The sequence below is a fragment of the Cetorhinus maximus genome, chromosome 13 (genome assembly GCF_964194155.1).
Source record: "Cetorhinus maximus chromosome 13, sCetMax3.hap1.1, whole genome shotgun sequence".
NCBI lineage: Eukaryota > Metazoa > Chordata > Chondrichthyes > Lamniformes > Cetorhinidae > Cetorhinus > Cetorhinus maximus.
This window is the reverse complement of record NC_135891.1, coordinates 89616773-89632007: the sequence shown is the minus strand read 5'-3', so window position 1 is coordinate 89632007 and position 15235 is coordinate 89616773. Positions and strand designations below refer to the sequence as shown.

General features: G+C 46.8%; 1 protein-coding gene across 7 annotated transcripts in view; it reads right to left on the bottom strand.

The window, feature by feature from the left end:
• LOC144688790 (zinc finger RNA-binding protein-like) overlaps positions 1-4787 on the bottom strand; it is a 65499-nt gene extending 60712 nt beyond the window's left edge. For 3 of the 7 annotated variants that reach the window (XM_078555723.1, XM_078555724.1, XM_078555726.1), the window contains exons 1-2: positions 4677-4787; positions 3845-3923 (exon numbers count right to left, since the gene is read on the bottom strand). In XM_078555723.1, the coding sequence (XP_078411849.1) occupies positions 3845-3923; positions 4677-4713 (116 nt within the window). In that variant the 5' untranslated portion in view covers positions 4714-4787. Of the gene's footprint in view, positions 1-3844; positions 3924-4522; positions 4647-4676 lie in introns of those variants that run through there. The other 4 variants (XM_078555728.1, XM_078555725.1, XM_078555727.1 and 1 more) reach the window with 4 other exon arrangements.
• Positions 4788-15235: the final 10448 nt, after the last annotated feature.

Here is a 15235-nt window from a genome sequence, read left to right as displayed (position 1 = left end):
CATTCAGTGCATTCGTCACCAGATCTAGCTGGACCACAAAGCACCATCAGGTCTTGCACTTGTCTGCGAAAACTGTGCACTATTACAAAACCACTCTGGAATGCAAAGGTAATGCCCGCATTCTTTTCTCTACTGCAAGCCATCTTCTTAAACCCCTCTCTCCATCTTCTCCACTCTCACCTGCAACAAGTGAGGAATACATGGATTTGTCACTAAGACTGCAACCATCCAATCAGCTGCCTCTGCCACTTCCTCCCGCCTTTCCCTAACCTACCAGGCTGAACTTCCTCCGAGGCTTCCCAATGTCCTAACCATGAACTTGTATCTTTTGCTCCTATCTCACCTCATGTCCTGTGAGTTCACCTTGTCCATGATAACCACCTCCTGCTCTTTCAAACTTATGCCCACTAACCTAACTACCCAACTTTCCTTCCTCACTCCCACGTTAGCTCGCATTAACAGTTCCCTCTCCTCAGGTTCCGTCGCTCTCTCCTCCAAATCTGTCATTACTTCTCTCCTGAAAAAAAGACCCGTCGACCTCCCTTTCCTCTCCAAAGTCCTGAATGTGTTGAAGCCTCTCAAATTCATAACACCATAAGGACAACAAATAAATAGCCAGGAGCAGAAATGGACCATACAGCCCTTCACCCTGCACCGCCACGTTAACTCACTAATTGTATACAAGGGAAGAATGAGTCTAAAGCTGGTCTTTTAGCTCAAGCAGGTTCATTCTTCAACCAGCTCAACAGAATGACAGACTCCCAGTTCCTTTCCCCGCTGGAGTGTTACAACTGTACCCATTTATGGGTAACCTGTTTTAACAATGTAATTGCTATGCAATGTAATTGCAAGTCAACAAGATGATTGTTATTGGACCTTAACAATGTAATTGCTGATACACTGACATGCCATTCAATACCGTTATTGCTGACCAATTGGCCTTAACTCCTTTCTTGCCCACTCCCCAGGAATCCTCAATTTCCTGGAGACCAAAAATCTGTCTATCTCAGCCTTAAATATATACAACGATAGAACATCCACAACCTGTTGGGGTAAAATATTCCAAAGATTTGAAACCCTTTGAGTGAGGAAATTTCTCAGATCTCTGTCCTAATGATCGCGTTCATCTTTCCCAGAACTTTTTTTAAAAAATTCATTCATGCGATGTGTGCATCATTTGCTAGGCCAGCATTTATTGTCCATCCCTAATTGCCCTTGAGAAAGTGGTGGTGAGCTGCCTTCTTGAACTGCTGCAGTCCATGTTACATAGGTACGCCACTGCGCTGTTAGGGAGGAAGTTCCAGGATTTTGACCCAGTGACAGAGAAGGAACAGCGATATATTTTCAAGTCAGGATGGTGAGTGACTAGGAGGGGAGCTTCCAGGTAGTGGTGTTCTAATGTGTCTGCTGCCCTTGTCCTTCTAGATGGGAGCTGGCAGTCATGGGTTTGGAAGGTGCTGTCTAAGGAGCCTCGGTGAGTTCCTGCAAAGTATCTTATAGATGGTACACACTGCTACTACTGTACGGTGGTGGAGGGAGTGAATGTTTGTGGATGGGGTGCCAATCAAGCAGGCTGCTTTGTCCTGGATAGCATCGAGCTTTTTGAGAGTTGATGGAGCTGCACTCATCCAGGCAAGAGTATTACATCACACTCCTGACTTGTGGCTTGCAGATGGTGGGCAGGCTTTGGTGAGTCAGGAGATGAGTTACTCGCCACAGGATTTCTAGCGTCTGACCTGCTCTTGTAGCCACAGTACTTATATGGTTAGTCCAGTTCAGTTTCTGATCAATGGTAATCTCCAGGGTGTTGGTATCATACTGCTAGAAAGAACTCCACGTTTAAATTTTCCCAATCAGATTTCCACTCCTTTCAGCATCAAAACAGCTCTCAAAGTCGCAGATGATATGACAAAGGCCAACTATCCCTCCTCATCCTACTCAAACTCTCTGCAGCCTCTGACAAAGTCGATCACACTATTTTCCTCCAATTCATCTCCATTGTCATCCAGCTGGCATGGACTGCACATCTGGTTCCATTCTTATCTAACTGCAGCCAGGAAATTGCTATCAACAGCATCACATCCCATTCGCAGTTACCTCAGGTGTCCCCGAAGGATCTCCGCTTGGCCGCCTCCTACTTCTCATGTATTTGTTGTCCCTTCAGCAACATCATCTGAAAACATGACAGTTTCCACATGTATCCTAATGACAGTACCCCTACCACTTCTCGCGACGCCCCCCCCTCATTGTTTCCAAATTGTTAGATAAATAGATCATTTGCACCTGCAAGAATACAAGTCTATTAACCATAGTGTGCAGATGTGCAAAACTTTATTAAATGCTTTACTTAACTGCCCATGGCATTTGCTTTTGGGGGTGCAATGAAAAAAGTATAAGAGATGCAAGAGCGATGAAACTAACCTCCGAAAACAAAAATAATTTTGCTGTTTGGAAACTGGAAAATTATTCCAGACAAGGGAACAGCTACATCAGGACTATACAAGAATACAAATGAGGCCTAGGAACAGGGATGGCAAAAATCAGAATTCAACAGGCCTCAGGATGTTGGCAGGATTTGAGATAAGCCTCTTAATGAAGCACATATTTTCGCTTTTCATGTTTGAATTTCACCTTAAAAAATAGCTACCAAATCCCTGCGATTAAACCTCAGCATAATACTGCTGGTACACAACTCAAGCACAGGTGAAAATAAATGTTTCTCAGCTTAAAAGAAAAACTTGTGTGAACAGCCTCTTTTTAAAAACTATGTCCAATTTCCTCTAAAAATAATGTAAAAACACACGAATGGTTCATGAGAGGGAAACGTAGAATTCCACTGAAGTAAAAATAGCATCCCCAAAAGTGACAAAAATGAAAGTATAAAAAACTTGTACTTTCAAAACAAATGATCGCCATTCAAACTATCTTTCTTTCAGCATGTTGAAGAAAAACCTGCTGCCCCACACATCAGTAGTAACTGTCTCTCTAACCCCTGGAAAAATTAAATTTGCATTAGCGTGAATACTAAAAATAAAAATTTAGATTCCTCTTTAAGACAAACAGAAAACACATTACGACTGTTAACACTAAACTACACTGCAGATTTCACACCTAGATAAGAGATGTATAGTGTTTCCAGGTTTACGACAAGATGCAGCTTCAGCATTGGGATTGTTCCAATCCATTCACAAATTAGATTTTACATAAAAGGCAGAATCTGAAATGAGTGACCTAACTGGACAAATGTTCTGATTCAGGTGCAATTAAGATAAACGTTATGGGAATACAACGAACGGTGCGTGAAAACACAAGACGAGAATCGGTGTTATTGATGAGAAAGCCGAAAGCCAGCATGCCCCTCCCATAGAGTAGTAACGGTGCAGCCACAGGGCAGCAACGCCACCATTAAAACCGGAGGCAGCTGCAAGGTAGAATGAGAAACCGGGCAGGTAGCTGCCACCTGTCTCCTTCCACGCCAGTAACTGGGGTCCTTCCCCATGGTCAGGGAGGGAGCTGCTGCACTCAATCCCCGGGAGCGGGGTGGGGGAGAGCGGGCGAGAGTGAGAGGAGTTGCACCCTGTGAATTTTTGCACATCTGTTCAGCTGCTGCAATCCCGAGGCCGTGGTTGCTGCCGCCATTTTGCTGTGACCGAGGGTCCCACCGCTAATTCATTCCTTGCTAGAGGTGGGGGATATGGGGAGGAGGGGGGTGGATCGCTGTTTAAAGAATAACATTGCTGGTGGGGAAAGGAGGTTTGTGTGACGGTGTGCCCAGTTTCTTGGTGTTAGACTCGGTCCCTCCATGGTGGACTGGCCCAGCCGGCAAACCCCGTCCCCCTCCTACCTGTACTGAGCGCCGCCATGCGCGAATCCATAGTAGTTACTCGCCGCCATCTTGGCGTCTTCGCCCAACCGGCCGGGCACTGCGTCACGTGACCGAGCGGGGGGGTGGGGAGAGCGAAAATCAAAGAAGAACTTTATTAGCACCTCCGTCGCAACAAAGACACAACAACAACCGCAATAACTTTATTAACAGCCCCGCCGCAAACAAGGGAGCCACCTGACAAAGCTGCAGTGTTTCAGCGCATAGTCTGAGAGGCCCCAAAAAACACACTGCTCAATTGCAAAGCAAGGAACCAAATGCGGGAGAAAGGCAAATACAAGCGGAAGGCAATTTATTACACAACATTTTTTGATTGTTTATCTTCAAAATTGCAGCTCAGCCACAGTAACAGCAACTTTAATGACTGGTGAAGGGACGTTGTGGAACTAAGAGACTTTGGTCCACCTGAAGATATCGACTCAGGCAAAAAGGTTCTTCGGAAAAAAACGAATAGTATTAATTTTAATTAGGGGCCGGAAGTTCCCGCTCTCTCCCCCTTCTATTGGTTGACGCTTCTGTCAATCACAGCTTATTTCCGCTTGGAGCGGAAGGAGAGGAAAATTCCGCAGAAAGCGGCGGCTCCGGGGAACTGGGCGCGGGGCCGAGAGCGAGATACACACTCACCCGGTAAAAGCTCACCTAAGCTGCCCTCAGGCCCCAGTTACCGTGGATCCATCATCGGCTTGAGCCTGGAGCTCCGGGCCCCGAGCTGCTGATTGTAGGGGATGAGGCGGCGCTAAGGCCCGGGCGGGCGGGCGGAGATGGGGTAGGTGCCGGTGCCATCGGTACTCACCGTAAGCGAAGGAGACTATGGGACATATAGGAATCATTAGCTTCCCTGCGTCTGGACCGCGACCTTTCACCTCGCCGTTCCCCACGCTCCCGGTACACACACCGTTTGCGTGATGACGACACGACCGGCGGTGCGCATGCGCGCTACCGTGACCTGGAATTCATTCAAGGGAAAAAAGGAGCTACTTCAACCTCCGATCTGGTAGGGGGCGTTGCAGTACTGCATCCCAACAACATTCCCCCCATGAAATGGGCTTCAAGACTTTTAAACTCCAATGAAAGGTGTATTGAGGGGTTAAAAGGTAAAATAGGAATGCTGGCAACATCCCAAGAGGAGTTTAACCCTTAATGAAAAGGGACACTGAGGGGTTTAATCTCCCCATAAACCTAAAATGTTTAACCCTCAACAAATGGGCAACAGGAATGTTGATGACAGATCAAAATAGGTTTTACCCTTAATAAAAAGGGACACTGAGGGGTTTAACTCCCATGAACCTAAAAGGTTTAACCCTCAACAAATGCATACTGTAATAGGAACAAAGACCAAAAGAAGTTTGACTCTTACTAGAAAGGTACACGTGGAGTTTAAACCTGAACAAATGCAAATGGTATTAACATCAGTGAGGCATATGTACATGTACAGATAGATCTAAAATTCCAGGCCTATAGTATGTTGGACACCCCCGTCATAAAATACTGATTGCTTTTTTATTTTTATTGCTGGGGAAGCAATTATAGTTTGAAGTCAAGGTTAACAATACATTTGATAGGTGGACAGCTGCCATCAGTAACCTCATCTGAGGTGCCTTTCCTCATGTATGGGCCTGATCACTCAGCAGCATGCATGCCCTTTAACTAAGGGAAGTATCACAGCTGATCATGCTTCTGTTCTCACTGAACAGTCTCCACTTGCATGTACTTTTCCAGCAGGAATAAGCAAACCGTGGTTAGGAGCAATATATTTCCCATGTCCCCTGCAAAATTTCTCAGATTAACTTATGTTTAAACAGTCAACCTGGCTGGTGCAGCACAAATTTGCCAGCTATACAGCTTCAAACACTGCATTTACTGAGTAAACATTGGGGGATGTTCCTAGCACTATTCTATAATTAGTGAGCAAACACAACATCAATCAGAGTTTCTGATCACCTTTCCTGATGAGTTTACAAATACATGGTTGCAGTGAGACAGCTTACACAGCAAAGGAAATAGACACACAAACATTGGAGCAAAATGATAATGGAGGACCGCTTAAAATATTTGACATAGAATTAGCAAAAACTGTTAATTTTGTGAAGTCGCATTAGGCTGATGGGATGAAACTATGTCTGCTGATCCCGTTACCCTGCCTGAGTGCATTTAAGCTCAACCCAAGAGTGTGCAACCTCAGCTTCGTACTTGATCATGAGCTGAGCTTCAAACCCAACACCCATCAGGATCACCTATTTCAACTTCTGAAATATTGCCCACATTTTCCCCTACCTCACTGGCATTGCTGCTTAAACCCATTGCCACCTTTGATACAACTAGCCCACTCAGCTGTCACCCAATATCCACCAACAGCCCCAATGCAGATTGCTCCTCACTGCATTTGTCCATCCTCTGTCTCAGTCCTACTTCCTCCAAACAAACCCAGTGTGCACTGTCCAGGTTTCTAGTTCTGCTGTACCCAGCGTTTCTCCCATTCTCTTTGCTCCATTGTCAGTAACAAGAGTCTAGCCATCTCACCTCATACTCTGGAACTCTCTTCCATAGTCCTTTGTTATATCTCTCCCCACCCTAAAAATATCTCCTTGAAAACTGCTCTTCAGCCTTGTCCTGAGCCCCCTCCCTTCTCCCACTCTATGAAAATATTTGGGACATCACAACATTAAAGGCCCCATGGAAATGCAATTTATTATAGCCACAAAACTACCACTATTTTCAGCCAATATCCAAAATTTTGCACCTTCTGCATCTTGTCCTACTCACTCAGCACCTCTGTCTCTGTTGGTTCCTGTCTCCAACATTCAAAATCATTGTACTCATTTACAGATCCTTCCATGGCCTTGCCCCACCTATCTTCTGCAGCCTGTGCCCTTACACTCCTCAGACCCTGTCTCCTTTACATCCACTGCTCCTGGTCTCTCTCAATCGATGGCAGAACATTCAGCAGCCCAGGCATGACCCTGTGGAATTCTCTCCCTCCAACCCCACTTTGCCACCTTCCTCCCCACCTTTACAATCCTCCTCAAACCAATGTCTTTGTTATGATCTCAGTTTCCTCACTTGTCTACTACCAGGCAGTATAACCTCTTCTCAGTGAAGCATTTTGGCTAGAATTTTACACGCCCCCACTGGCGGGCTTTTAGGCGGTGAAGGAGCATGAAATTGAAGAGACAGGGGTTCCCGCCCAGCCTGATTGCGCAGCAATATTACGCTGGGCAGGGAAGCCCGCCCTTGTCCCAATTATTGAAACTTAAAAGGACCTTAAAACTTAAGGACCGTTCCCCGCCCAGCCTCAAAAAAAGGCCAAAAATAAATGGACTTAGATCTCGGCCACCTTAAGGTCCGATGGCCTCCGGACCTTCCTCTTCCCCCCACCCCAGCCTCTCCCCTGAGACCCCAATCGCCCCTTCATGCTCGCTCCCCACCCGCCCTGACCAAGGCCTTCCCTGCCCTCCCCGCCCTGGGACCCCTTGAACTTACTTTGGCCTTTGGTGCCAAGTCTTAGTCTCAGGCATCCTCATGCAATTCCTCTTCATTCCTACTGCAGCTCTTGTTGCTGCAGGGACAGGACGGCCCATCAGAATGGCCGGCAGTTCTCTAAAGGCGAGACTTCCACCTGAGTTAGGGGTAGAAGTCCCGCCTGCAGCCACTGAACGCTCATTCGAGTGTGATATGGCCGCGGGGACATGCACAGGGAGTGAGAGCCCGCCATCCGAAAAATTCAAGCCTTTGGAAAATTTGGACATTAAAGCCTTGTAATACAGCACTAATTATCTATCTCGCTCAGAAAGGCTACGGCACAGTAATGGGAGAAAAATCAAACCTTTAGCTCCGAGTGATCATGGCACTGAGTCACCAGGGTCAGGAAGGCCTGACTGACAAGACAGGTTCTGAGCAGGCAAGGCTACCTGAACCCAGGGCCTGAGAGACAGGTATACAGCAGGCAGAGCAGAACTACCTGTGTATAATCCAGATCTTATGTCTGGTGGCAGGTTTACAGAACTGAGCTGACTGGCACTGGACAGGAAAAGGAACCTGATGAAAGTACGTGTGGTTCTGTTGAAAGACATAGGTTGAGAACTGTGCGGAACAGATGACTGAGGCAAGGACTAAGACATCTTTCTCCTGAACAAGTGGATTGCATTTAAAATCTTATCTGGAGTACAATCATCAGCCTAGGTTATGTGCCAGTGTGACGCACAGGTTATAAATTTGGGATTCTGATATAATCATACAGAAACAAATTAACTCTAACGTTTGTTTAAAAATGTTTGTTTTTACAGTTTTCTCCACTTTCCTCGTTCTGGTGTTCAGTTTCACATGGACCAGCTGTGCTCTGCCACCAACAACATAAATTCATGTAGCGCCTTTAACCTAGTAAAACATCCCAAGGGCATTCAATTAAAGCCTTTAATGTAAGGAACATCAATGATGAAAAATATATGCCAACAAGTCTCGATGGAATTTGGAGAGATAATTAATTGAAATAAAGGCAAAATACTGCGGATGCTGGAAATCTGAAACAAAAATAAAAACAAGCTGGAAAAACTCAGCAGGTTTGACAGCATCTGTGGAGAGAAAGACAGAGTTAACGTTTCGAGTCCATATGACTTCTTCAGAGCTTTGAAGAAAGACATACCGACTCGAAACGTTAACTCTGTCATTCTCTCCACAAATGCTGCCAGACATAATTAATTGAAATAAAAACTAAAAACTACTGCGGATGCTGGAAATCCAAAACAAAAACAGAATTACCTGGAAAAACTCAGCAGGTCTGGCAGCATCGGTGGAGAAGAAAAGAGTCGACGTTTCGAGTCCTCACGACCCTTCAACAGAACTGAGTATAGTTAGGAGAGGGGTGAAATATAAGCTGGTTTAAGGTGGGCGGGGGAGAGAGAAGTTGAGGGGGGTGGGGGGGGTGGTGGTTGTAGGGACAAGCAAGCAGTGATAGGAGCAGATAATCAAAAGCTGTCACAGACAAAAGGATCAAAGAGGTGTTGAAGGTGGTGATATTATCTAAACGAATGTGCTAATTAAGAATGGATGGCAGGGCACTCAAGGTACAGCTCTAGTGGGGGTGGGGTGGAAAGACTGACAAGGTATTAGTTGTAGATTTTAAAATAATGGAAATAGGTGGGAAAAGAAAAATCTATATAAATTATTGAAAAAAAAACAAAAGGGATGGGGAAGAAACAGGGTGGGGATGGGGGGAGGGAGTTTAAGATCTAAAGTTGTTGAATTCAATATTCAGCCCGGAAGGCTGTAAAGTGCCTAGTCGGAAGATGAGGTGCTGTTCCTCCAGTTTGCGATGGGCTTCACTGGAACAATGCAGCAAGCCAAGGACAGACATGTGGGCAAGAGAGCAGGGTGGAGTGTTAAAATGGCAAGCAACGGAGGTTTGGGTCTTTCTTGCGGACAGACCGCAGGTGTTCTGCAAAGCGGTCGCCCAGTTTGCGTTTGGTCTCTCCAATGTAGAGGAGACCGCATTGAGAGCAACGAATGCAGTAGACTAAGTTAGGGGAAATGCAAGTGAAATGCTGCTTCACTTGAAAGGAGTGTTTGGGCCCTTGGACGGTGAGGAGAGAGGAAGTGAAGGGGCAGGTGTTGCATCTTCTGCGTGGGCATGGGAAGGTGCCATAGGTGGGGGTTGAGGAGTAGGGGGTGATGGAGGAGTGGACCAGGGTGTCCCGGAGGGAACGATCCCCACGGAATGCCGCCAGGGGGGGGTGAAGGGAAGATGTGTTTGGTGGTGGCATCATGCTGGAGTTGGCGGAAATGGCGGAGGATGATCCTTTGAATGCGGAGGCTGGTGGGGTGATAAGTGAGGACAAGGGGGACCCTATCATGTTTCTGGGAGGGAGGAGAAGGCGTGAGGCGGATGCATGGGAGATGGGCCGGACACGGTTGAGGGCCCTGTCAACGACCGTGGGTGGAAAACCTCGGTTAAGGAAGAAGGAGGGCATGTCAGAGGAACTGTTTTTGAAGGTAGCACTTTACAGCCTTCCGGGCTGAATATTGAATTCAACAACTTTAGATCTTAAACTCCATCCCCACCCCGTTTCTTCCCCATCCCTTTTGTTTTTTTTTTCAATAATTTATATAGATTTTTCTTTTCCCACCTATTTCCATTATTTTAAAATCTACAACTAATACCTTGTCAGTCTTTCCACCCCACCCCCACTAGAGCTGTACCTTGAGTGTCCTGCCATCCATTCTTAATTAGCACATTCGTTTAGATAATATCACCACCTTCAACACCTCTTTGATCCTTTTGTCTGTGACAGCTTTTGATTATCTGCTCCTATCACTGCTTGCTTGTCCCTACAACCACCCCCCCTCCCTCAACTTCTCTCTCCCCCCACCCACCTTAAACCAGCTTATATTTCACCCCTCTCCTAACTATACTCAGTTCTGTTGAAGGGTCGTGAGGACTCGAAATGTCGACTCTTTTCTTCTCCACCGATGCTGCCAGACCTGCTGAGTTTTTCCGTAATTAATTGAAAGCCTGGTTGAAAAGAGGGTTTGAGGAAGTTTTTAAATCAGAGAAAAGTAGGAAGGTAAAGGGTTAACAAGGGTGTTACAGGCAGTGGTGACAAGATCGAAAGTAACTGGGGAGTGTAGGGAGATATACAGAAGGCCACAATCATGGGCAATAGTGGAGGTGGTTGTGGAAATGGGATGGGGAGGTCATGGAGGCAGTTGTAACTGAGGATTTTCAATATCATGTACTCATGGAGGAAGAGGCTGTAGAGATAAATGGGGGCAAGAAAGATGCAGTTATTACTACCTTCACATTTGTATATAAGTTTAGCGTTTTGATTCTAATCTTAAATTTCTTCCATTAACAGCACCATGGAAACACCAGATGGATCACCACCTTCTCAAGGGCCATTAGGGATGGGCAATAAATGCTGGCCTTGTCAGTGACGTTCATTAATTTTTTTTTTGCCTTTTCCTGGAGTGCTAAGCTCCTCCTGCTCTCCATGTCAACTCTCACAATTGTATCCCAATGTGGTTATTAAACATATCCTCTCCCTTGCAAATTAAATTGAAGCCCTCCTCCCCAAATTTCAATATTTCTGTGGGCCTGATTTTTCTTCAGGGTTCGGGAAATGGATGTCAGGACTGGTTCTGGGTCCTAATCCTGCTGCCTGGAGGAAAGCAATCACAGACCCTGATTTTCACAGGGGCGGCCTCTCAATTGGCTATAGGGTGGGTTGGGTGACCAATTAGCGGCCGCAGGGGCAGGAATGGAGGGGGGAACTATGCGATTGAAGGCCCGATTTACAGACCATGGCAGACATTGATGTGGCTGCTGTTTGACTGTTTCAGCTGCAGTGGCAGTCATGGAGCAGGAAAGGCAGAGGGCTGGGGCAGGGCAGCCCCTTAATTTCGCAGGTACAAATCTGGAGTTCCTCCTTGAGGCAGTGACGGGGAGGACAGAGGTCCTCTTTCCAAAGGAGAAGGCCAAGCAGGCACAGATCGAGGTGGCTGACAATGTGAGCAGACGGAGGGTGGTTAGGTGGGACTGGGTGCAGTGCAGTGCTGGAAAAAGTTCAATAACCTTATTTGCTCTGGTAAGGTGAATGCAACAGCAGGTCCTCTTGAGAGCCCTCTGGGTATGCACCCTCCAGCCTGAGGCCACATGCTGCTTCTGAACATGGGAGGAATGTGTTCCCAGGGCCCTTACCGACTCGTCAGCAAGACTCTGCATAGTGCTGCTGAGGATCTGACAGCACTGGGTACAAGCAAATTCTTATGTCAATGAGCCTTTGGCATTGGCCATAGAGGCAGCAGTGCTCTTCCTTTCCTTTGCCCTTGCAGGAGCAAAGGGCACAGAGCAAAAGAAGGATTTCCAACCTACACATTATCACTGCCATGGTGGAGGGAGCAATGGAGATTGCCAGGGTGGCAGAGCATGAGAAATTCAGGGAAGGCAAGCTGGCATCCCTAGTGGAGAGGGCAAAGAAACTGCAATGCATCAGTGAAGGTGGTGTGATGTACTTCAGCACATCCGACAGCATGCTAGCGTCTCAACTGCATTGGGAATCCTCAGCATTGCGGAGGCTTCGACTCTACAAGGCTTGTTCTCATGATCTTGTGACTCCCACAGGTTCAAATTTGCAGGGGATGGACGGATTTTTGTGCCTGAACCCTGGCAGAACAAGCACTTTTACATCTTACAAGTGTACCTACAACCAGCTCAGATACAGTTACCTTGGTGACTTCTTGCACGCTTGGATTGGGTGGCACTGTGATGAGCACATCAAGAGTAAGCAGTGGGAGGTGAGAGAGGCAGAGGAAGCTGTGTGGAGTCATCCTTGAAAAATGGAAGATAGACAGGAGAAGAGACAGTGGTGTCGTGGTCATGTCCCTGGACTAGCAATCCAGAGGCCCAGGTTAATGCCCAGGGTCCGTTGTGTTCAAATCCAAACACGGCAGCTAGTGGAATTTAAATTCAATTAATAAAATCTGGAATATAAAGCTAGTCTCAGTAATGGTGACAATCATCGATTGTTGTAAAAACCCATCAGGTTCACTAATGACCTTCGGGGAAGTAAATCTGCCATCCTTACCTGGCCTGGCCTACATGTGATTCCAGGCCCACAGTAATTTTTTAAAAAATTCATTCATGGGATGTGGGCTTCGCTGGCTGGGCCAACATTTATTGCCCATCCCTAATTGCCCTTGAGAAGGTGGTGGTGAGCTGCCTTCTTGAACCGTTGCAGTCCATGTGGCGTAGGTACACCCACAGTGCTGTTAGGAAAGGAGTTCCAGGATTTTGACCCAGCGACAGTGAAGAAACGGTGATATATTTCCAAGTCAGGATGGTGAGTGACTTGAAGGGGAACCTCCAGGTAGTGGTGTTGACTCTTATGTGGTTGACTTTTAACTGCCCTCTGAAATGGCCTAGCAAGCCACTCAGTTCAAGGGCAATCAGGGATGGGCAACAAATGCTGAATCTCATGAAAGAATTAAAAAAAAGACACATCCATGCTTAGCTGGGGGTGGAGTGAAGAGCAGCATAGCACCCTGGACTGCTGGAGGATGAAGGAGTGATGGCAGCTGCCAGGAAAATGAGTGCGCACATGCAGGAAGCTCTTGTGGTTGCAGACCAGCTGAACACTGAGGGAGTGGAAACCCTTCCTGTTGATGAATCTCACTGGGCAGTCACTTGGTGTCTTGATGGTTACATGGGCGCAATTGATGATGCCCTGCATTTGCGGGAATCTAGCAATGGAGGCAAAATCCACCAAGGTCTTCAGCTGATCTTAGAAAGGAGCCAGAGGGAAAGAAGCTTAAGGCTCCAATGACTTTCATGGCTACTGGCAGGATATGGCGAGCAGTGCTGCAAGTAGTGAAGTTTTCCACACAACCATCTGCCTGGATAGTCATTGTCTCTGGTGGCACTGGTTCTCCAATATCTCCAGGAAACTCCATCTTCACTGGTACATCCTATGCACAAGCTATGGCCTTCATTGCATTCCTGCCCCTCGTCTCTCTCCACTACTCATGTCGGGCTCTGACCTTCATACGAAAGATGTTGCTCCTCATTGCCACTGGACCCGAAATCTGAGAGCTGTACTCCTATTGCCAGATGCTGGGCTCTCAATTGTGCCTGGATGTCTTGTCACCTTCTCCTATGCCCCCCCCCCCTGCCAAGAGGGTAACAGCCCTTTGCAATGCCCAAGCACATAATGAACACACCCCGTAACTTGTACACACCTGTTAGCACCTGTGTGCCAATGGCTGAGTGCCACTCTATACCATTCTCTCTTTCATGGAACCCACTTAATTTCTTGGGGCAGCCTTGACTGGCTCCCCACAGTGTTGCTGCCTCCATGCATCTGGCCTTGCCCAGATCAGTGTACATTCCATTAGCATAATTGGAGATATTAGCAGGTCAGGCAGGTTCTCAGGACAGGCCTTCCCCCACCCTGATGAATTTCACCGGCGACAGGAAGGACAACGGGAACCAGCATGTCAGCCTGCGCTGCTATTTTCAGCACCCACTTGCCTCCGTTCCTGTCCCCAGCAGGACCTAAAAATCCCGCCTTATACCTGTTGCCAGTTATGTCACCTGTAAAGTGGTTTTGGCTTCTCATGGTGGACAGTAATTCGAGGGTCAAATTGTCAAAAAATCAAATGTAGACAAGCTGTGTCCAACTGTCTCCCCACTCAGCTTCAGTGTTACAAAGGGAAGCTCCACAATTCCTTGATGTTAGCTGGGATCTGACTGTCCCCGTCATCATTTTGTTAAACCAGCATTCAGATGCTGGTAACATCTGTTCTCCCAGCTAACATTGAACACAGAACCAGCAGTATAACTTGGATGTGCTGGCTCCATGTCATTGTAAACTGGTACCATTCTCAAACAGCAGTTTTCACTTTGGAGCCGAGATGGATTCTGAGAGGATCCCATAGAGTTATCTGACATTATCATATTTATGTATTTTCCTCACTGTTGGCTAACACATTTCTGTTGCTATATTCTAAAAATGATTACAGCAATTATATAATCACTATTTTCTTTTGGGGAGCTAACTTTGGGAAGTTAAAGCAGGGGATCCAGGCAAATTTGCAAGGGGCCTTCAAAAGCTTGTCAGAGGCTTCCTGGGAGTGCATCATTTTTTGCAGAAGGTGCCAATATTTGCAGAGAGTCCATGGGAGTGTGTCATTATTTGCAGAATATACCATGTTTTGCAGAGGGTCCCTGGGAATGTGTCAGTATTTGCAGAGGGTCCCTGGGGAAGTGTCAGTATTTGCAGAGGGTCCCTGGGAATGTGTCAGTATTTGCAGAGGGTCCCTGGGAGAGTATCAGTATTTGCAGAGGGTCCCTGGGAATGTGTCAGTATTTGCAGAGGGTCCCTGGGAGAGTGAGTATTTGTAGAGGGTCTCTGGGAATGTGTCAGTATTTGCAGAGGGTCCCTGGGAATGTGTCAGTATTTGCAGAGGGTCCCTGGGAGAGTATCAGTATTTGCAGAGGGTCCCTGGGAATGTGTCAGTATTTGCAGAGGGTCCCTGGGAGAGTGAGTATTTGCAGAGGGTCTCTGGGAATGTGTCAGTATTTGCAGAGGGTCCTGGGAATGTGTTAGCATTTGCACGGGGTGGGTACTGGTTTTGTCAACTCTTGCAGGGGATCCCTGGGAATGTCAATGCATGCACGGCTCCTTGTGGCGTTTCAGTGTTTGCAAAAGGATCCCCATACAGAACCGTTTTCAAAACTCCCATATTAAAAACACATCTTAAAGTAGACGTGCAGCCTCCGGATCCGCTGTGAAGATCATGTGAGTGAAAGCACACTACTTGGTTTATAAAAGCCTTTTGTCATAATATGCAATAAATGATTTT